Raw genomic sequence first — 23265 nt, 5'->3', positions numbered from 1 at the left:
GGAAAATTGGTAGAAAAAATTCTAATGGACCAATTGTTCGTGTTAGAAAGATTTTGAGGTTGAGAGTGGGCATGTGTTCGGCAAAAAAATTTAATCGAGAGAGTTATGAAACAGCAAAGTTGAAAAAAAAAAAATTACTTTTGTACAATATTATGATTTAAGTTTTTCTTTTTCTTTTTTTTCCTCCAGTGTAGGTGAAATCAGGATTTAACCTTCAAACATGTTTCAGCTGAGGGATGACAGTTGCCACGCACAGGGCCCATGAAATTTAGTCTACAGGCTGGCTCATGTGCATTTGTTGCTTTTCATTGGGACCAATCAAATCCATCAAACTTAAACTTATGGACAGTGAAGTCAGTGTTAGATTTGAGCTATTAAAATATCTTATATATCTTTTCTTTCCCTTGTTCACCTTTTTCTTCCCTACTTCATTAGTAATATGAGGTATATAGGGAGATACAATCAGGGTAGTTGAGTTTGGGTATCTGCAACCCAAACCTATTCCACCAAGTATTATCCCATCCATTCAAGAGCAGGTTGGATTCGGGTAGAAAAGGATCTGGTAGGAGCGTGTTTATGTTAGATCAGATATGGATCAAGTACTGATTTTCGGCTGAATTTGGATTGGATCAAGATAAGATTCGAGCCTCAAGCAAGTTGTATTATTTGAGAAGCTCAAATCCAGAGCCGGCTCAACTCTGAGGCGATTGAGACGGTCGCCTAAAGCTCCGATCCCGAAATGTTTTTATTATAGTGAATTCCAAAATGAACGTTCAAATGCATTAAGGACCCCAATATATTTGTGAACTTCAAATGCTAAGTATTTTTATAGCTATAAAAGCATTGAAGCCTCCAAATGCATTTATGTTGGAATGTATTTCTTACCTAAAAGAATTATTATCTCTTTTCTTATTTATGCATTGAGGTCTCCATATGTATTTATGTTGAAGCTTTTAAGTTCGTTTTAGGCCTCTAAATGCATTGAGCCACTTCTGTTCAAATTTTTTTATCTAGAAAATAGATGTTTGCACTGTAGAATGCTATACAGCATCTAATGGTTGCCATCGTAGGATGGATAAAAATAGCTGTCCTGTTTTTTTTTAATAAAGGGCACTGAATGATATACATCTATCGTGCAAATCGTGCACTGCTCTTTAGTAATAGCTTAGCTTGAGATATAATTAATATTTTTTAAATAAAAAAGCAATGCAAACCATTACATGTCAGCTAAACCATCATGCATGGGCCCTTCTTTTTCTCTTTTGAGTTCTTGTCTCAGCCCCAGGCAGAGAAAAGGACTAAAATATAGTGATGGTTGGTACCGCATGGGACATTTTGGAGCCTGGAAGCGATAGATTGTTCCAAAAGGAAAACCTCTATCCCAGGTGGTGGAATCAGACAAGCCATTAACAATGCATGTGGATTGCTGCAAGATCCTCGTACAGGTTCCTCGTGCTGACTTTAACTGCAGCTTGGGAAGGATTAAAGGCCACTGTCTTTAAATTTAAAGCACCTCACGGATGGTTGGAAGGGAACTCTGCAACTGTGTGATAGGATGGATAAATGGTTCAGGAAAATCTCCTGGTTTTCACCTTTTGCAGAAGGATGTTCTGCAAATGAATGCAGCTTTGGGAGCTTTTAAGGCCACCCATGTTTACCGTGAAGGTAAACCGGTGACTGATTGACCGGCTTCGAGAGAGAGAGAGAGAGAGAGAGAGAGAGAGATGGACGTCCGCTGGGAACAAGGCTCCATTATTCCAAGGCAGCCGAACCTTCTACTCACGGCTGATGAATATGGTGTCTCTTATATTAGATCTTTATAGTATATGTACTCTTGGTCGCTCTGTTTTTGTTTTTTGGGCAATAGATTCCTTTGCATCTACCAAAAAAAAAAGAAGAGAAAAGGCAGCGAATGCATGATAAACCATACAGGATGAATATGGTGTCTCTTATATTAGATCTTTATAGTACATGTACTCTTGGTCGCTCTGTTTTTGTTTTTTGGGCAATAGGTTCCTTTGCATCTACCAAAAAAAAAAAAGAAGAGAAAAGGCAGCGAATGCATGATAAACTATACAGGATTGCCCACTCTCTCTAACCATGGACTTTTCTAATTTTATTGGTTGCAAAGTACTAGAAATTATTAATAATTACGTAAAATAATAATTTTAAAATTTAATAACCAGATAAATTGTAAAGATAAATAAAATGGAAGACGTGCCTAGAATGAGACATCCGAAGATATTGCCTTAAGAACGAATTTTATCCTCTCATGTAGGTTCGTCATGAGATCGTCCTCAAGGTACGACGAAGCTAGATCAACTCAAGCATCCTATCGTGAGCATAATCGCATAGAGGCATGACCAGTAGCTAGACTCCTCCGGTTGCCCAAGATAAAGAGCCAGAAATGCTTAGGAAAATTGAATGAGGAAAAGAAAATGAGTGGAAAAGGATAGTGGGGGCTCTCTCTTGGAGTAATAACACAGGGCAATGCCTAATTTGTTGTGTTGTGCTTGAGATACAGGACCTGGAACCCTTTTATAAGCTCAATCCAGGTAATCCCTAAAGAGGTCTATAAAGGCCTTAATGGTATGCTCTGCTAGCACTGATGCCTCATAAATCATGTCTTACCATTTACCTTTAAATTTTGCGATCACTTTTCAGATATCTAAATTTCTCCGAATGCATCATAGTGTTTTAGATTCCAATCGATGTTGCTGCAATAGTTTCCTCTGGCATAGCAAGACCTATGTTATTCTTTCTCATTTTATTGCCATGTTCAATCTGTGCTAGATCACTCATATCCTACACTTGCACTATTGATATAGTCTAAGATAACAGAAATTTTATTTCTTAACCATTAGTTTGAGTTTTCTTTGATCTTCTTATTTTTCTTTTGCACTCTCAAAAAAAGAGGTTGTGAAAAAAAAATATTTTAGACCTACTCTTTATTTACAGCATCAGTTTGCAGTGATCTGTACTTACTGAATTTGATGGTCTTTTCAAGTAATAAAATAAAACAATAAATTGAAAAAGAGACCGGCTCATCGACAATTTTCTTTTCTACAACTCAATGAAAACATGGTTGTTTGATGTGATGCACTACCATTGATACTCCAAGAAAAAACATTAAAAACAGAACTAATCATGCACAAATTAGAAGCCTAAGCTGGAATGGTAATAGCTCCCAAAAATTGAATATTGGATGTAAAATCTGTCCTTTAGTATGCACTGCAATTGGGGCCAACCTTAGAAAGTTTCTGTAAGCAAGACGTCTATGCAGCAGCTAATGTAAGTGCACTTACATGACTCCATTGGCAACCATGAAACAGAGTTTCCGAAACCCCATCTAGATCTAGACAGCTCCCACAAATACTGCAACTCTAAGTCCCATTTATGCTCCTCCAAATCATGAAGCATAATATGGAGTTATAAGTCTAGTCACAGCCAATCACAAAAAACCTGCTACATGATACATTTGATTGTTAAGTTACAGGCAGAAAAGAAAAAAAAATTAGGTCATTGATCCAGCAGTATGACAAAATCATCTCTAACCAAATTAATTTTATTGAACAAATATTTTCACTAACATAGCAACAAACTCAAACTCTTGCCACCAAAATGGCATGATTATTTGGTACTTAGACTGCGCTTTCTGAAGTTCACAAACAGTGAGAAGCCTCATGCAGGTATTCTGTTCCTGGTTTTATGTGCTGTTGGAAGTAGACAAGTGCATGTGTGCATAACAATACAAAGCACACTTAATATTACTAAAGAATTAACATGATCATTTTTAACTATGAGCCTGGCTATAGGATAAAGGAAACATTTAAAATTTATGAGTCCCTCACACCATCACTTGGAGTTCTTAACTTTTTACGGTAATAGCGTGGGAAAAGCATTCGCTTGATCTTCTTTTCAGCTGCACTCTCGGACGTAGCCTACACATGGAAAAAAAGTTGAGAGCAGAAACTCAGATGACAAGGGAAAGTAAAAGAAGATGCCAACTAACAGAATAACAAACGAGATTGTGAAACTAAAAAGGTAAACAAATTATGAAACAAGAACTGAATGTCAAATAAGTGCCAGAAGGGGAGAATGAGAAAATAAATCTGCTAAACATAACAGACAAGCTAAAGCATGCAGATGCAAATGCAAATGGTTGAGCAAGTTTCACATGGAACCAGTTATCAAACAACAATAATTTAGACGTCACTTCATCATTTCAGTTAGTGATATAAAATATGGTGCATGCAGCTGCATATGCAAATGCAGTCACTTGAATGCGCCATATTGCCTACGTGAGGTCATTGTATGTGCTCATACCACAAGAAGCAGACCATTTAGCATCATGCAGCTCCATATGTGGACCACCTAGCATTGTGAGGTTGGGTATGCGGCCAACTTAGCATTACAAGGCCACATATACAATGGCACTTCTATGTGAGCCTGTGCAGAAGAAGCAGGTCAGATGATAGTTTGGTTTGATGTGGGTTTCAGGTGAGCTTGATACATTTATTAATATTATTAATATGTTAATTGTTAAAACTGATGCTCTAGGCATTAAATCCTCAGTATTGAGAACTATTGTTAGTCCCCATTGATATCGAAACTATTTATCCAGAAAATAGTCACTATCGATATTTTTATTGTATTTAGTACATTTTATTTATTTAATAAATAGTAAAATATAATAACTGCATATGCACTATACAGTTCCTTGACTGCCCACATACTGCAGCTGCTTTTTGAAACACCGATTTCAATAGTTTGGCAAGTGTAGTTCCTAGAGAAGATGGCATTATAAGAATCACATGAAAGATGATTTACAATTAAATCGAAGCGTTGGAACAGAGAAGTAGATGGACGTAGCAAAAGGCAACCGGAACACATTTCAACTTTACCAAAGATGGGAACCCATGGAGGAGAAGAATCCAGAAGGTGGGATCCACATTCATGGGAACAGGTTTCTTGTTTATGATTATGCAACTTAAGCCACTGATACTTAAATCTCACACATAGCACCTCCAATGACTAAGCAAATTGAAGTATAAGGTCAAGGATGTTATCATCGAGAAGGGATAACCACCACTGCAACCATGCCTGTGTTTCTTGTTAGCTATTTGTTATTAAATCAATCATCCATCATGGATTCGAGGGGAACATAAGTAAGAATGTAATATCTAGATTTTTGAGGATGGAATATTTATTTTTTCAAAAAAAAAACCTTACTCGAGCATTAAATGAAAAACGAATAGTTTGGGCTTCCATTCCAGAAAACACTCTTACGTCCATGCCAAGACTGTCGACACCGATCAGATTTGCTCTCTGCATAAAAAGAAAGAGCAGATTGTGGTCAATCAGTTGAGTGTAGTGCTTTTTATCCCAACAAAGCATTGTAAGAAAATGATAAAGAATTGTAAAACCATGTGAACTATGGTTAAGATTAAAAAATTAAAAAAAAACAAGGGTTAGCCAGCAAAGATCCATCTATATCTTAAATAGAAGTATAGCTCGAAAGCATCTACTAAATAAAAAGAGAAGTCAAATCCACCTTTGTAGAAGGACAGTGTTCCTAAATGACAAGCCTAAGGACATTACAGCACTATAATTGAATTAAATAGAGAACTAAGCTGTGTACTTCCAAACTATATAGCGAATGATGACAGCATAACATTTTTATTAAACCAACTGCCAGAATTTGAGTGGCAGTTGGAATGATATGCCATTTATAGCTAAAGAATAAATGTTCCCGTCAATGGCAAGCATCTGAACAGCAGAGGATCTCTTTCAAACCAAAATATAGATTGGGAACTATGCAACAAGAAATATACCTCAACAACAAGTCCCTTCCTCCTGCGACAGAGGGATCTGAGAGCAGCATTGCACTGCACTCCATACTCATTACTGCGTTCTATAATTGCCGAAGCAGAATGTGCAAGAACATCAGGTTCAGCATCCTGAAAATCTTGCAGACTAATCATGGACTGCATCCATTAAAATAATTGGGTGAGGAAAAAACACCAGAGATTCCAATGTGAATCTCCACCAAGTAAAAATTTTCTTTATAGGTACATGGTGTCATTTGTTTGATGGATATAAAAAAATAGAAGCATATCTCAGTATCTGACTGCTGGATATAAGGAACTTGCCTGGCCACCATATACAGAATGTAGCTCCATTGACATAATTTCCAATTTGTAGAGAGTTGAACTAATGTTGCCTCCATCATATTTGGAATTAAATCTCAACATTTCACCATCTGGACATACAAAAAATATATCATTTATCAAAGAAAAAGGGACATCTGACAAAGAAAAGAAATAATTTTGTTACTTTGCATTACCAACTAAGTCATATGTCCCAGCCACTTGTTCTTCTTCTTTCTCAGATTCATCTGCAGGATTTGGGGATAGGGATTGCAGATTTCATTATCTTCATTTAAATATTGATTCCACTATGATTCCACTAATTATTTAAGAACAGGGCATGAAATACCTCTCCAATCTGACATATAATCATCACCATCATTACTGTGGAATAATCTCCTTAAATAAGATTCTTCATCTATAAAAGCAGGTCTGAGACATCCCACAATAGAGAGGCCATTTGATGGCCGGTCCATCTTCCTCTCCTGCTTGGTATTAACTGCCTACACAATTACAGAAAGAAAAAGGAATTTTTCACAGTAAAAGAACTGGGATTCATTACTTGGAAAAACATGTAGTGCTGAATGCAAGATGATATGTTTTGTCATCACTCGTATCATAAATGAATCGGATCCTTATTTTATGGTAATCTTTATTAAAACCCTTTGTTACACATGCACATGTATTCTATATTCATCATCTTCAGTTTTCCGAAGTATAAATAAAATATTTTCAACATTGCCTTGAAAAGAAGAAAATAATCTATTATTTTTTAGCATTTCAAAACAGTCTCCTAGTGAACTTCAACTTGTTATCTAATCCGCTCAAGCAAAACCAATTACTGTAAAGATCAGCATATCAGGCAACAAGGACTTCATATTTGCAAATATATTCTTAGTAATGTATGTACATGAAAATATGAAAGGACATTTAGAATTAGAGCGGCTTACAAGCAGCCGAGGATACAAGAATGGTGAAGTTGACCTCGACATGTAAGAAAATAAGCTAGAAAAGGAATAACAGGTGTCTTATAAAAGCGAAAGGTAAAATGGACTTGAATTAAATCCTCGATTGCCCACTTAACACATTCTTAGGTATGGTTATTTATGGTAAAGGAGATTGGAAATGATGGTAAAAAGACAGATTTAATAGCATATTTACTAACAAAACTTTAGCAGATCTTCCAAATCACACTAATGATGCTGACTAGTTGAGTAACAAGGCAGAACATTTTTTACAGGATTTGTTTGTGGCATCTTGGTTAATGATTCACCCAATAAAAGACACTGCTAATTTACCGAAAAAAGAAGGATCTGATGATCGGTGCATGGGAAATGAGTTTTCCCAATATTTTTTTAAAGACATGTTAGAGTTACCTGTAGCTATGGACATAAAACTCAGAAATTAGTACATAAAACTCATATATTAGTGTACATGTCATACATACAGTACTCGTGATTCATGAACAACAAGAGTCACAGTCCACTCTTAATGCATACATTTTGCAGTTCATCAAACATGGTCTGTTATAATAATAAAGCATCAGTCTATTGTCCCAGGCTCATAATGCAAACTTCTGAGATTTACAATGCAACATTAGCTTCTCCTAAGATAAGTTCCACCGCAAGATCTGATCTACATATCAAGACATATCTAGCAGAAACTTTTATGTGATAGTATTTCCCAAGATATTGTCTATACCCAATTGGGGATTAACTAATGTCAAGGTTGTTTGATCCTAGTTGAACCATACGGGTTTGAAGTTGAACAATCCAATACCAATTTTCTCCGATCCGTGAACAGTGTTAACAGGTATAGCTTTTGTTCCATTTTCTTTCCAAGAGCCCCTGGGCCACTTCAAGAATAATTGCCTCCCCTCGTTGATCACTCACTAACCACCTAATGGCTTCTCAAGCCCATCTAATGGAAGGCCATTTTGTCCATTGCAAGGCAGGCAGAGTGGACAGGATAAGAAAAAGGATTTAAGAAGAGGAGAGAAGAGAGGAGAAGGGGAAAGGCGGAGGATGAAAATGAATAGAAAGGTTAGGGTTGCAAACCACAACAAAGACTCTTCAGCTAGTATCTATTGACCCAACCAAGGCCAAATTGATCAAATCCCGCTTCATAGGCCTTGAACCAGCCCTTGCCCATCTCTAACCATATTTATTGGTGAGATATATTATCTATCCAGACTTGATACTGCTCATACAAACTTTCGTGCGCAATGTTCAATGTCTTGAACTGTAATTTACTTCTCTGTCACCTCTTTATTAAAGATAAAGCCTACACTAGCACTATCCAAGCTGGTGATTGCATGGAATAACATGTGGCTTTTGTGTCTTCCAAATTGATTTTCTCAATACCTGAGAGCAAGAAGCATAATCACATCTTTTGCTTTACCAAAGCAGTCATATGCAATGTCACACATACTATGTTAAGGTTTTGGCTATGCAATAATATATCTAAGCAGTAGTAGTGCTATTACTCAACATCATGATGACAGGGAGACTATCCAGTAATAATTAAATAACATTATGCAATTCAGAAGCAAACACATTCAGTTTAAATGTCAAATTCACCATATATGTAGATCCAATCTACTAAGCATCTTATGGACTGCTTCAAACAACCATAGTACCATATATTTTCAATTTGTGATATACAAGTTTTCAATCTATGATGTCTCGTAAATCTATGAGAGTTATAAATTATAATTAATGGCTGCACAAGGACTGCATAATGTTGCAGTTGAATGTAATATATAAAATGTATGTGTGGTTGGGTTATCAACTATATAAACTTATATATTTAGACTAACGCCCCATAATGTGAGTTCACCACATCTTTGCAAGTTTGCACCATTCAACAGTTGCATATTGTCTTATAATAACAGATATAACTCCTCATGATGCTTTATTAAGGTTGATTCTCCTTCAATTATCACTCAAAAAATTATACAAGTAAAAAAAAAATAACAACCATAAATCCCACAAAAGTAACATATAATTGTAGGAAATTGTGATTGGAACATATGCCCTTCCTTAAATAAATTAAGCAATAAAATAATTTATTAATATTTACCTTCGACAAACATTTTGCAAAATACATTGGATGAACCCAACGCAATGTATCTGGCATCCCCCACTTTATAAGAGTATCAGTTATTTCTGTATCACCGATCTGTTAATAGTAACAAAGGCAAATGAATGATTGTCCTGAGAATCATTTAATTGCTTAATTGCACAGGCTAAAAAAAGCAGTAGGAAAAACAAACACGGACCTCATTATGATCATCATCAAATGATACATCAATGATATAGTCATCATCCATATGGTCACCAAGATTAATAGTTGCCATCTTGTTTTCTCCATAGATAGGAGCATCCATCCCAATCAGCATTGTCTGCAAGCAAGGCAAGCAAGATAATGAGATTGGTGAGCACTGACGAAGTTTCTTATTATAAAGCAAATTAGAAACTTTGAAGAGTATACAAAAAATTTCACTAACCACAGGGTTGTTGGCAGCACGGTCTTGCAAGATGTTGTCATCATCAAAGAATTCAAAAAATATATCTGAAATTTTTATTCATAAAAGAAGAGATTAAGTGCATATTCGGAAAAGATTTGGAGGCACAGCAAGGATATTTCATGTGAAGTCTCACCTCCATAATCATCGATTACATACTGATATTCAGCCCATGAGACATGTCCATGTGGTTCACTGTGTACCCTTCCAGGAAATACAAGCAATGCCTTGCTATTGGCCTACATTAATAAGAAGCATCATCCTTTGGTCCTAGGAATCATAACAGTCCCCTGCTTTTATGTAACTAAGGACATGTTATTAGCTGATGCTGACAATTTGTAACTTATACAGCAAAATAAAGACATAAAATGAATGTACAAGTACAAATTATGAACATATACAACAGTTTCACAGTACATAGTGAAAAAACCAAACAAAAGAAGAAGTAGAATCCAGCTAAAGATAAAGGTTGAATCAAGCAAATAGCTCAACAAAAATATGAAAACAATTTCCTAAGCATAAACACAATTAGGAAACTTATATATTTAAAATATTAAGTGGAAGCTACAACTAATCAGAAAGTTTCATTGCAGGCATCAAATTACATACATATGAGCATAGCAGGAATCTATCTCCTAAACAAAATAAGATCACCTCAACAGTTGTCCTAGCTATTTCAACATCTGTGAGCAGCATATCCTTGTTCCTTTCATGGTCTTTCACTTCTTCAAGAGGATGATAACCTCGATTTCCCACATGCCTAGGTGAATCAGGCAGCGAGTCTGAGTAATCTGCAGAAACACGAACTTTTGAAAGAGATAGCTCCTGCCCTGTAGGCAACCAATAAGGCTGCATGGATCCAAAGAAAAGACTCCTGGATTTAAAGCTAAAAAAATTGCATATAATTTAGTTAGTATAACAAAAGATGGAATTTACAATTTAAAAGACAAAAAAAGGTGGGAAAAGAATCAGTAATATTCAACAGAGATACATAGCATGCAAACCTGCACAAAAACTTAAGAATTTAAAGATATCATTTCTAGCAATCTCATTATGTTGGTTCATCTTAGTACTTTTTATTTGAATTAGACATTTATGACAATATGATACAACCTACAAGTAACCAGCTAGTAAAAAGAACTTCATGCTTGCCCTCCTACCTTATGAAGCCTGAGGTCACAATCACTGAATCGATTCCTGAATTCATGCCCATATATCTGCGACTGCCTAGGGTTTGGAAACTTTATTATTTCGCTTCTCAACTATTTGGTCAAACAAGCAAGTAGAAGATACATACTGATAATACTATGACAACTACAAGGCAAATAAGCCATTATTAGCTAATCAGATCAAATTGACTGAGTGCCAAAAATCACAGCACATTTTTTTGTCTGAGCATCCAAAAGGGCATTCCTCTCACTCAGAATCTGCAAAAAATTAACATGAAAAAACAACTCAATCAAATCGTCTATTCATACCTTTTCCATCTGCATATTACTGAAAAATATCAAACAATATATATACACCACAAAAGGTTCCTTCCGTTTGCTTGATTTATTAGTGTTAGGATCACTGACGAATCAATACTCAAGCTTGAAGAAATGAAGAAGAAGAAGAAAGAAAAAAGGTGGGGGCAATATACCTTATGCTAGAGTAATCAGGACCTCTTCGACCATCGAACGGGGACTTAATCCAGCTCGCTGTTGTCCCAGCTGACATTGAACAACAAAGCCCTTCTCGATTGCAAAATTGACACTGGGAAGATGCTGCAGCCAATTCAAAAAAAAAAAAAAGAAGAAATGCATGTGAACATCAGCAAGAATCCTTTTTTTCCTAAAAAAGCAGCTAACCTGAATGTCTAAAAAAAAAAAAACAGCAATCAAACCTTGGTACAGAAGGCAGATGAATGAAGAAAAAAATCCTATAATTCCAAAATGCATCAAAGAAATGATCACTTATCATCGAGACAAATCTTCTTTTCCTGTTTGCGTGATTCCTCGCAAAATCAAAAAACAAAACAAAAAAAAACAAAAAGCAAAAAAGCCTCTTCTTCTCATCCCTTTCTGGTCAAAGCCCCCAAAAGAAACTCTTTTGGCAGAACAAATCTATGCCTGCTTGAAAGAAAAAGGATCTAGCCTCATAATAAGGGATCCCTTCCAAACTGCAGCTCCTGTTCTCCTTCTCCTCTCTTCTCCCAAGAATATCCCTCCTGCCCTCGTTCTCATTAGATGGATCATTTAGAAAACTTCAACAACGAAGATCCGAATCTGCCTCCCCTCATTCCATAAAGGCGGTCTTTTGCTGCCTCTCTCCTACCCTTCCTCCTTCTGTGTGCCTTTTTCTCTTCCTTTCGAGAAGTGAAGGTGAAGCCGTGAAGGATTGCTAAAATTTTACAAGAAGAGAAGAGAGACGGGTACTTACCAAGATAAACGAGGCCGATCGCCATGCCAGAACGGAGAGAGATCAGTGTGCTCTTCTTAGAAGGTCCAACGCTTCCCCCATGGCGCTCTCTCTCTCTCTCCCCCTTTCTCTCTCAGTCTTGGTTTAATAGTGAAACCCTTTTTCCCGCAGCCCCCTAACAAAGTTTTATTTCGTTAATAATTTTATATGCATGGGATATTTGCATAAAGAATGCCCTAAAAAATACATGTTTACAAATAATGTTATGTTTTGTTTTTGTCCATAAACTTGAACCTTATCTATTGTAAAATATAGCAACAATTTTCCACTCTTATTTGCAGAGCGGCTCCAAATAATGTTATATTTTATTTTTGCCCATAAACCTGAACCTTATCTATTGTAACATATAGGAACAATTTTTTTCTCTTTTTTTCACTCTTATATATTTTCCATGTGCGACAAGAGCCATGCCTTGCTTTTTTGCTTGCTTTTTTTCCTCGCATGAATCCACATATTTTCCTATGTGCTTATAATATTTTTTATATGATGCTCATAGTATCTACACTATTTTGATTATTATAAAATAATGCCAACTAGTTACCCTAAGATTCTCTCCCTAATATTTTTTTTTGAAATAAAATAAAATTACATTATATACCTCAAGATAGAATGAGAGAACTGTGTTAATTAAAAATAGAAATATGTTCATGGAACGATGATTATAGCCATCAATATTTTCTCTCTCATAACATGCACTACACATGCAAAAAAAAAAAATCTAATGGTAAAGCTGACAACAAGGGTAAGTCATATACAGTTTCAAAGATATAATATTCAGCAGTTATATTTAAGAAGGCAAGAACCATGTGCTTAAGTTATAACATACTTTCAAAAAGTCTTAGAAGCATTATTTTAATTTATCTTGATTTGTTTGTAATTGCTTGTTATTGATTTAGAGATATTTGTAGGAATTGCTCAATTTGATAAGCATTGCTCCACTAGCATCTTCTTTTGGAGACTTGCATTAGCAACAGCTTTTTAGAAGGGGCATTATCAATTGTAATTTATAGTATTGTCATTTGATTGGAGCTAAAAACTAAGAAAACAAGGAGTTTTATTAATTAAATATCATAGGAGGGGCTATGCGTAATTGGCATCAGCCACGAGAGACGGGGGTCCGTTGCTTCTCCACATTGGTCATATCAACGGCCGTCATACTTGTTCCTTTGTGGCACTGGGAACGCTGGGTTCAGAGGTTTCTTAGTTTCACGTATGGTGACGAGATAATGGAATAAAAATATATACCACGGTATCGCGAATCTAGGATCAAGCACGTGCCGCCCCAGGGATATTCGTGGAAGTCAGTGCGTATCCACAGGACAGCGAATTAGAACGGGGACGGGAAAGCAAAAAGGGATTTGTCCAGCGGTCTCACCTCGATGAGCTTGGGTATTGGACCCAAAATTGTATAAAAAATATTTTTTTCTTTTTCTTTTAAGCCAATCTAGCTTCTATCTTCTAACAATCTGTCCAAATTTCTAACTTTTGAGTTGCAATAAGAGAAAAAAATTATGAGGGTTTATTTGGATATTCTATAGCTTTTGAGTTGCAATAAGGAAAAAAAAATCTACAAGGGCTTATTTGGATATTCCACATAATTTGGGTAAAAATTTTATAAAAATCAGGCCTGTTGGCCCATTGAGCTTGCATTTTTTAAGAGTCTGCTCAAATCCAGTCTAGATCTTAAATTTTAGATTGTATGAAGGGAAAAAGATTTATAAATTTCTCTTATTCTTCTAACGGAATTTGAACTAGGTCGAATATGGTTGATACATGATCATTCTTAATTCAACGGCTCAATCTATGAATCTTACAGAATTTTCAGCTTAATTCTATAGGTATAGCCATTTAAGTTGAGGGGTATATGGTTGATAAAGTCATGCTTAAATAGATGGCTCTATTTACAAATTCTACATGATTTTCAATTCAATCATTTAGAAATACCTAAGCAAATCCTAAATAAGCTAGATATCCTGAATTTTAATCTAGAATGGTGCATTAGCCTGAGTAATTATTACAAACAATTCAGTCAATCATCTAGATTATAAGCAATTCATAATTTGGATCTCACAACTCTTGTAATCACATAGATACCTTGAGATTTATGTTAACATGTGGATTGAAGAGAGCACAACTCTCTTGAATAAGGTTTGCAGCATCATTCCTCCTTGAATTCTAATTTCCATTCAAAACATGTCAAGAACCAAATAGAACCGGAAAAACGAAATCACCAATAGAGAGACCTATCTAATTTGAACTGTGAGTATTTTAATTTAACACAACTAGCTTGATTCATAGAATAAAGAGGATGGGTTCATCACTGGTATGATTAGCAGGACTCCCTTGAAATGTTAATGTTAATTTTACGAAATAATGCTGGATGAAAGTACAAATTCCAATATATTTGAAGGAAACTTGCAACTTATTTCTGCGATGAATCAAATGAGCTAGATAAGTGAACTAAATACTGTCTCACTAGCTACAAGCACATCATTCCTTTTCTTGTAGAGGTTTTATATTTAAGTCTTTCAACATGTAAGCACTTAACACCTAGCAATGGTGGTAGTGGATTGGATTCTCAGCAATGTTTTTAGATGGTTGTAGTTCATGTCATGGACAAGTCTATTTTTGTTTCATGTCTATGCTTAAGTAGGTCCATGAAGATGACCATTTTGTTGTTTACTACAAAGTTATAAACACGTATCTTTTAGCTTTATCACCGAAGAAGAAAAGGTTAGTTTACCTTGGTTGGGCAATTCTTCCCTTTCTCTCTCACTAAAAGAAAATGAAACAATAGATAAAAATACTTGTTATTTTATGATTTGAACTTCTTGATATTCAACACCTTCTGTATGTTGAGAAAGGACATGGACCTCTACCCTATTACATTCATGAGCTTTGGACATAGTAAAGGATGCAAATCAATACATAGCTAACAAATGCTTATATAGGTAAAGATGGATTTCCATTTATAAAAATTGACGGAGGACCATCCGATGAGCGATCTAAGCATACTTCCCATTAAGCGCAAATATAGAAATTAAAGAATTATATTCTTATTATGTTTATTAGGACTAAAATTTTGTAAGAACTTCAGTGTTTTATTTCTAATAGATTTTTATTAGAATTTTAGAATATTGAGTTGCTTTCTTTCTCCAATTCTTCTCCTTTCTTTTTTTCTTCTCTCTTTTTCTTTTTTCCTTTTATTCTCTTTCCTTCTTTTCCTTCTTCTTCCCTCTTCTTACTTCGTCCTCCATCGAAAATTTATTACTAATCATTCAATTATTAGTTATAACAAAAATTCTCTATATATTAGTTTCAATAAAACTCGACATAAATATATATACACACACTCTCTTTTCTCTCCTTCTTCTTCCCTTTTTCTCCCACTCTCCTCCATCAAAAATTTATTATTAAACATTCAATTATTAGAAATTTATTATTAATCATTCAATTATTAGTCATTACAAAAATTCTCTATATATTAGTTCCAATAAAACTAGATCAAGATATATATATATATATAGAAATATCCTTTTGCTTCCCCAGCAAGTTGGATAGGCCTAGAGCTAGAGTAGGTGTAGCCCGGGGGATAGGGGTCTTTTGCACAAAACGAGGATTTATCTTTTCTTGCAACAATCCATCATTAGATCGCACAGCAGCCACTTTCAGATCTGTGCACGTAGCGAAAAAGTTTATAGTATTTTGAGATCTGTGCGGAGCATGATCGAACGGTATCTGTAGCGAAAGAAGACCAATCATCCTCTCGCGCGAAAGATACAACCCGAACCCACTGCCATGTCTACAACCGATAGGCGACGACCCTGCAAACCTCGAGCGTCAAGGTAGTGTTCGTCCGTCGGTCCTCTTCGTCGGAGGCGGCAGCCGAGCAGCCGGCGGCCACAAAAAAAGGAAAAAAGAAAACAAAATGAAGCGGAAGAAGTGGAAGGAGGAGGAGGAGGCGACGCTGATCCGGGAGTACTCGGGGCTTCTGTCGGTGGGTGTCCTGGCGAAGCTACGCACCCGGGAGAAGAAGTTCCAGCCCATCGCGGACCGCGTGAACACCCTCCACCACCACCGCGACCCCGTCGCCTTCCCCTTCCGCTGGTCCTGGCGCGACGTCTCCATCAAGATCCAGAACATGCGCCACCAGTACCTCAACGTCAAGCACAAGCTCCTCCACCTACCTCCCCCCTCCTCTTCCTCCTCCGCCTCCGCCTCCGCTGCTGGCTTCGATTGGGACCAGGGTGTCCACCTCTGGCCCAACTTCCTCCTCTACAAGAAAGTCTTCGGCGACCTCGACCTCGAGCCCCCCAAGAACTCCTCCGCCGTCTCCTCCGACGACGACGAAGAGGAGGATTTGGAGGAGCCCGAATTGGGCGCCGAGGACGAGGAAAAAGAGGACGGAGAACAGATTCATAACGCCGGCGGGCAAGAGGATTTCAAGGGTTTCGAGGACGCCGGGGAGAACCCGGAGCAGGAGGACGAGGAGGTAGGGGTAGGGTTAGGGTTGGGGCAGGAGCGGTGTCGCGGCGGCGGCGGTAGGTTGGGAGTTATCGGGTCGAGAGTGGCGGGCCTGGGGGAGATTGCGATGAGGAGGGAGGAGCGGAGGAGGGAGCGGGAGGCGGCGAGGGAGGCGGAGGACTTGGAGAGAAGGCGGCGGCGGCGGCGGGCGAGGGAGCAACGGAGGGAGGCGGACGCGGCGGAGGAGGAGGAGGAGGAGAGGAGGAGAGAGCGGCGGTGGAGGAGGAGGATGGAGGAGAGGAGGGACGAGGAGGAGATGGAGTGGAGGGAGAGGCTGCTGGGGATGCAGATGGAGCACGAGAAGCAGGTGATGCAGATGCATGCTGATGCCTGCCAGTCCCAGATGCAGATGATTGGCATATTGATCCGGCTAGTATGCCAATTCCTTGGTGCCGGAGCCGGTGGGAGTGACGGCGGGCTTGGGGGGATGCCGCCCCCAGTGATGCAGCAGCAGCAGCAGCAACAGCAGCAGCAGTCACCGGAGAGCCTAGTGGGGAATAATGGGAAGAACGGCGATCATTCCGGCGGGCATTATCTCTAGATGATTCTGTATGTAAGTTTGGGCGTTCTACTTTGACTTCATTTTGGTTGATAAAGATTTGTTGCAAATGTATATGCAACTTAGTTTCAATTTCTAGTATTTTTATCACCTCTTCTTGTTCATTGATCTGTTGTTGTTGTTGTTGTTTCTCCTACCTTTCTCTGAGGTCGAACATCTGATTGCCCTGTAAGAACCATGAACCATCAAAATAAGCAAAAGGCACACATAAAAACTTGAATTTTTATGCACCAGATTGATTTGAGTGTGGATAAGCACCATGGACATGTTCCTGGTTTTGAGGTTTCTTTACTTTCCCTCTACCCAGTCCACAATGAAGAAGGGTAGAGCTATGAGGGGTGATTGTCGAACCCTGTGTGAATTATTTTGAGTGCAGTAAGAAAAAATCAAACTTCTGTTCTTTCTCCCCTTCTATTATTCTGAAACTTCTTCTATTTTCTTCTAATATTTCCTCCTCTTTTCTATTTTGTAGCAGTCTCTCTCCTGCTGGATCTCTGTTACTAGGAAGAACAAACTTTAAGATCTAAATTTATCTGAAGAAGAAGATTTCACAATAAGTTTGAAGGCCAAACTTCTCACTAAGTCATGTTGAACTACAAATTCATTTAGCATTTATTTCATCTCAAGTACTCTTCTTCCAGGAATCTTAAAGCTGGTTAATAAGGAGCTAGTTTCAGGCACATCAAAGTGGATCTCAATGGCTGGAATATTTATATATCACCTCAACACTATTAGGTTATCCCTGTTCTCACACAAAGTACTATGTAATTTGCTGTTTCATTTGCACAGGCCCTAGAAAAACTTATGAACCATTTTGGATGTGATACTACTAGTGGTTGGAGAGTTGATACTTGGGAACACGATTGGCTCCAAATTTTTCCTCCCAATCGTTAGGCTTTCTGGATGCGTGGATCTACCATTGCCTTTTATATGGTATTACCTTCTTTGTGACCCAATGGAGTTTGGAAATATGCTCTCAAAGATATTATTTCCTTGCTAATCTTGCTAATATCACTATTAAAGCACCTAAGATTACCCTAGCCTTCTACAAATGTTACTAAGCTAACTTTATCTTCCAGCCTATTGTACTCATTAATTTCTAGAGCGAGCAGTATTTCAAATCCTCACATTGCACAGGGCATATAATTAGTTTTAGGATATTTGGCATGGGTGATTATATCTTGAAGTTGCATTGAACCCATGAAGGGAAAGCATATGGCAGAATAGGTCAATTTGGGTCGGTTGCGTTCGCGCCAAGTCAGTCTCTACTAGTAAGATCAATTCCAACCTGACCCGATTCAACTAGAGGTCCCACTCGGCTTACCTGAATGCACTGGTGGCTTAGGGGGCTATCGAGACCCAACCTAGGGAACAGGGGAAGATGAGGAAAGAAAGGAAGAGGAAAGGGATGATGGTGTTGCCAGCATGAAGTTGGGTGCTGGTGGCAGGACAGCCATTGGGGGTGAAGAATGTTTCTACCAGCAAGACTTTACCGTCGGTAAATTTCGGCCATTCTAATATTGTGATCCTAAAACATGAGTGGTGTCACACTATTTGGGATGAATCTCTTTGCATCTACACTTAGTGTATATTTTAATCTTTATAACCTGATACCAGCTGCTTCATCTCTTATGCAATGCTGTGCGCTCCTAGTCTTTATGTGGATTGTGATCATTGGAGTTGATCACTTCTCCCAAGCTAGGCTCTGAATTCTAATCCAATATGCAGCACACATAAACCATACTTTCTCAAGTTCAACTGGTTCCCTTGTTCATCTTACAATTCTTCTCACTTTTCATGACATTAAGAGTCTCCTACTGTTGTGAATGATATTTTTGAAGTGCCCTCAGGAGGCCATAAGCTTAAGAATGAATTATATTGAGAATACTAGAATTGCAACCATTATCGAATACAATGAACTACTTGTGGACGTCGTTGTTCAAATGCTAACAAATTATTTTGATGCTTTTCATTCATAAGTTTTTGAATGGTTTTATGCATTTAAACAGACTACTAAACACTTAAGGTGGTAAGAAAGATTTATATATAATTGTAAAACTAAGCTATTTTGTGTAAGATAATAATAGATATTTTAAACTAAACAACACCATTACTTGATTATCTAATCTTTATCGGCTCTAACATTCTTACCTACTTTACTATAAGGATATAATAGCCACAAATACCCCCTGTGATATATCTACTGATAATTGTGGTTTGATTCGTCCTGACTTCCTCAATCTCCTTGCCAATTTAGTCCATATTTTAAAAGAATTTGCAACAGAGCTCAAATGTTGTATTCTTATTGACTATTAATGAAAACTTCATCTTTACTGTTAAACAGAAAATATTATTCAAATTGGGAGCAAGCAGAGAGATGACAAATATGACTGGGGAAGGGAAAAAAGAAGAAACTGAATTTTGGTTGGATTGTTGGTAATATATATGCAGTCGCACGCACGCACGCACGCACGCACGAAACCTTCAAGATTGCAAAAAAGGTAAAGAAACATTTGTCAAGAGCAAAGGAGGAAAGAAGCCACACAATTTAGTTGAGCAATCGAAAGGGGACGGGCAGAATTTTGGTCAATGCTCCTGATAATATGGAATGAGCTTGTAATGTATGAACGCAAATATGGTATATGGATATGATAGAACATGTAACTATAGGTAAGACAAACCTTGGAAAAATAGGATACAGTAAGGCTGGGATACAAATAAAAAATATAATCTATGCATATATGCAAAAAAAGAGGAGCATTGATAAAGCATACTGGGTTGTCATGATAACAGTCTGTACTTCATACAGTAATATGAATAGCCACACAAATTCGTTTTTTGGTCATCATCACATCTATAGGCCATAATTTATGCTCCAAACATTAATATTGACATCATACACTAAAATTAACCTTCCTTCATTTAGAGGTAAGCCAGTATCAAAAGAAAAAAGAAAGCCCTATTCGTCATCTCCAGAGACATCTGGAAGTATTCTAGGGCATATGAGAAGTATCCATAGTCCTTTTTCTAATTTCGAGAGCTAGAATCCTCAAGTAACTGTCATGTATGCTAGCAATATCCAACAATTATTGGATATGGAAACGACATGCAATTTGAAGTTGTGCTTCCTAGGGCTGAGGAGGTCAGGTGATTGCATGCATCACAAACAATATGAATTTTTCTTTTTTTTTTTTTGTTTTGAAATGTGAATTTGCACTATTTCATCGGCGTCATCTTAAGGCTTTCATTCATGCACTTATTTGCTGTTGTCATGAAAGAAGTTCTAACATTTGGATGACATAATGTCTGACAGTGGGGCTACCAGTCTTACAGATGTAAGCAAGTTGTGATAAAAGGAGATGTAATGTTGACAGCCAGGTATCTGAATTTTTGGTTGCATGGGACATGGCAGGGATTTCAAAGTCTCTTTCTTCTTTTTCATAGACCATGAATCTTTAAATTTTTCTTCAATTATCTAGATTATCCTTTAGATTTTTCAAATTTTGAATGATCGGTTTTTGGTTTTTGCTACTCCACTAAACAACCTGATCTTTTAGATTCCTTGAACACTTAAAAACTTTTCACTATGTTGCTCAGTTTCTGTCACTGAACATGAATACAAAGAACACGGTATAAATAAATAATACAAAAAGTAACAAATCTTTCACTTGTTGTGCCTCTAGGGGCTGTTTCTTCTATGTCCACTTCCTCCCGTATCCTGTTAGCCTCTTCCTTTTATTATAATCCACTTGTGTTTTAGCTGATTTGCCTGTAGCATGAACTGGTGAAAAACCTCCTCCATTGCCAGGAATTGGCGGTCACTAGATCGAGTCAAGTTGGCAATGTCAAGCCTGGACATGCATCCTAATGATGAGATCTTTAGATATGGGTGGTATTGGGACAGGACGAGGACCATGGCATCGAAGACCTCAATCAGACCCTCTCCGGCAAGTTCTGGACATGCTGGTGCCAAGATATAAACGGCACTGGGGTATGAGTTGAGCTATTGCCTAAGTCGAGGTTCCTTGTTCCAGGGACATGCTTCCAAACCCTTGGCTGCTTCTGTAAGTGATTTCTTGATGATGTGTTAATGGAAAGGGTCGAGATAGTCATTATGTATGTGTGCATTTGGTAGAAATGTTCAAGATGGGTCCTCCACTCCTCCTTCATGCATCTCCACAGATTCACCTTGCTGTAGCTGCTGTAATGTGAGTCATTCTTGGACATTCAGTTTCTGGTAATAGTTATGTGCATTCAAATCGAACAAGTATAAAGTTAATGTGATGAAATCTCTTGAACTCCGTTTCTGAAAATAGTGTCTACATGTGAAGAAGAGGCGGTTGATTATTTAGCTCATCTTTTAAATTTGTTAATAGGATATATGTGGGTGACAGTTAATTAAACTGTCTCCGATTCATGGAGTATATTGTAATTAACTTCACAGAATTTTTATTAAAAAAATACAATAAATATCAATTGGTGGATCTTGCTCCAGTAAAAGGATTTGAGCCCTTGAAGAAAAAATTATTAAAGCAAGATTTTTAATCTTGAATTTCATAGTCATCTCAGGGGATTGAAGCAATCTAAAATACCAATAGAGGTGCAAATGGGTCGGGTCGGGTCATGAATGATCCCGACCCAATCCGAATTCTTGTTCGGATTCTAATTTTGGATTCATATCCAATTCGATAGAAGATCAGAATGGGTTGGATCGGGTCTATCGCTATAATTTTTGACCCAATGAGTTATTCAAATCGGGTCCATATATAACTCGAACCCAATCCAAAAAATTCGGATCCGATTTGGGTCTAGGTCAGGCGTGGTTCGGGTCAACTCATCTATAGCTTTAGAACTTATATTTGCACCTCCGCTGTAGCCCGCAGGCCCAAATAATTTTACAGATCCGGATCGGGTCTAAATTCAGTGAACTCAGATCCGATCCGGAAAATGGAACGGGTTCAATTTTAAGATCTGGCTCGATCCCACAGGTCCTTCAAACTGGGTCAATTTAGATTTAAGCGGGTCGGGTCGGGTCACAGATCAACCCCGACCCATTTGTAGCCTTAGATACCAGTTTATTGTGATTGAGATTAAAATCAATGTATTTTATATTGAGATACTCTAATGTCTCAGCTGATATAGACCAAAAGAGAACTTAAAAATATCGGCCAGTATAGCAAAAAGCAATATTGCTTGATGTTTACTTAGTGATCTCATTTGTCCTATTGTAAACTAGATAAGTTTTTTTTTTTTTAATGACCCTGGGTCACACTTTCTGCTCTATTTTTTTTAAAAAAAAATTAATCGGGTCCTTCAAGTTACTTGAATGACTCTCGGCAATCTTGCTGTTTATCTTTGTTAACTGCATTATTTGACATAACACCATATGACTATCACCTGACAAATTAAAAATATTTCAGGCTGCTTTAGGATGTGCGTTGATCCAAACGGCCAGAGAAGCCACTGGATCCGAGCTTGGCTACTTGAGTGTGGCTAAAGCTAGTTCTCTCTCTCTCTACTCACTGCACATACACACATACAACATTCACAGCATTCGCTTGTGCATGCCCTTTAAGACATGTATTCTAAATTGCACCAGAATACATTAAATGGGTGCCTGAGTTCGCATTCAGTAGCGAATTTATTAATAATTCTCTATGTCATGTTACAGAAAGCAAGCATATAGATTAAAACGAACACTGCCTTCCCATTGGAAACAACTTGCGAGAGATGAAGGAAAAATTTAACGAAGGAGATAGAATAAGTGAAATAAATAGATCATGAGCAAAATAGGCTCTCTAGGCAAATTTATAGTCTTACGGGACAACGAGATGAGGGAGGCTCGTAGGAGAGATCTACTGAGATGAACGTTGGGAGGGCTTCAATGAGAACGCCAAATAAAAAAAGACTGGAAAAGGCCAAATGCGGGAGCCATCCTGATTACCTGCTTTTTTCTGAAACAATGGCCACAGCCTGCCTAAAGGATTTCATTAATAAAAGATTGTTTAATTACGTTCCAAATTTTCTTAAGTACCTCTCCACGCACG

General features: G+C 37.5%; 2 protein-coding genes across 25 annotated transcripts; one reads left to right on the top strand and one right to left on the bottom strand.

Annotated features, from left to right (window-relative positions):
* Positions 1 to 3549: 3549 nt before the first annotated feature.
* On the bottom strand, positions 3550 to 12252 carry LOC103716228 (Pentatricopeptide repeat (PPR) superfamily protein). 13 transcript variants are annotated; one of them, XM_088715392.2, is made up of 15 exons: positions 12097 to 12235; positions 11318 to 11441; positions 10973 to 11102; positions 10836 to 10902; positions 10330 to 10561; positions 9812 to 9914; positions 9658 to 9722; positions 9430 to 9552; positions 9231 to 9329; positions 6499 to 6652; positions 6347 to 6397; positions 6153 to 6262; positions 5835 to 5987; positions 5233 to 5328; positions 3550 to 3941 (listed from the first exon to the last, which is right to left on the bottom strand). In XM_088715392.2, exons 3-15 carry the CDS (start codon positions 11007 to 11009, stop codon positions 3837 to 3839), a joined length of 1395 nt encoding a protein of 464 aa, XP_088571518.2. In that variant the 5' UTR covers positions 11010 to 11102; positions 11318 to 11441; positions 12097 to 12235; the 3' UTR covers positions 3550 to 3836. The 13 variants fall into 13 exon arrangements, with proteins under 13 accessions (XP_088571518.2, XP_089784869.1, XP_088571520.2 ...); XM_089928743.1 differs by having other exon boundaries at positions 6347 to 6418; positions 12097 to 12234; XM_088715394.2 differs by having other exon boundaries at positions 5835 to 5960; positions 12097 to 12234.
* A 3610-nt stretch (positions 12253 to 15862) lies between these two features.
* Positions 15863 to 21520, top strand: LOC103716241 (uncharacterized). Of its 12 annotated transcripts, none has more exons than XR_015975115.2 (3): positions 15863 to 17208; positions 20532 to 20596; positions 21027 to 21520. XR_015975115.2 is itself a non-coding variant. In XM_017844979.5 (2 exons), exon 1 carries the CDS (start codon positions 16064 to 16066, stop codon positions 17198 to 17200), a length of 1137 nt encoding a protein of 378 aa, XP_017700468.4. In that variant the 5' UTR covers positions 15863 to 16063; the 3' UTR covers positions 17201 to 17208; positions 21027 to 21520. The 12 variants fall into 12 exon arrangements, 5 of the variants coding, with proteins under 5 accessions (XP_017700468.4, XP_088571515.2, XP_038975235.3 ...); XR_003387393.4 differs by having other exon boundaries at positions 15863 to 17212; XM_017844979.5 differs by lacking the exon at positions 20532 to 20596.
* The last annotated feature ends 1745 nt before the right edge of the window (positions 21521 to 23265 follow it).

Source organism: Phoenix dactylifera, chromosome 2 (genome assembly GCF_051530095.1).
Source record: "Phoenix dactylifera cultivar Ajwa chromosome 2, Ajwa_hap1_PhDact_Kaust_v1.1, whole genome shotgun sequence".
NCBI lineage: Eukaryota > Viridiplantae > Streptophyta > Magnoliopsida > Arecales > Arecaceae > Phoenix > Phoenix dactylifera.
This window is presented reverse-complemented; position numbering and strand designations above follow the sequence as displayed.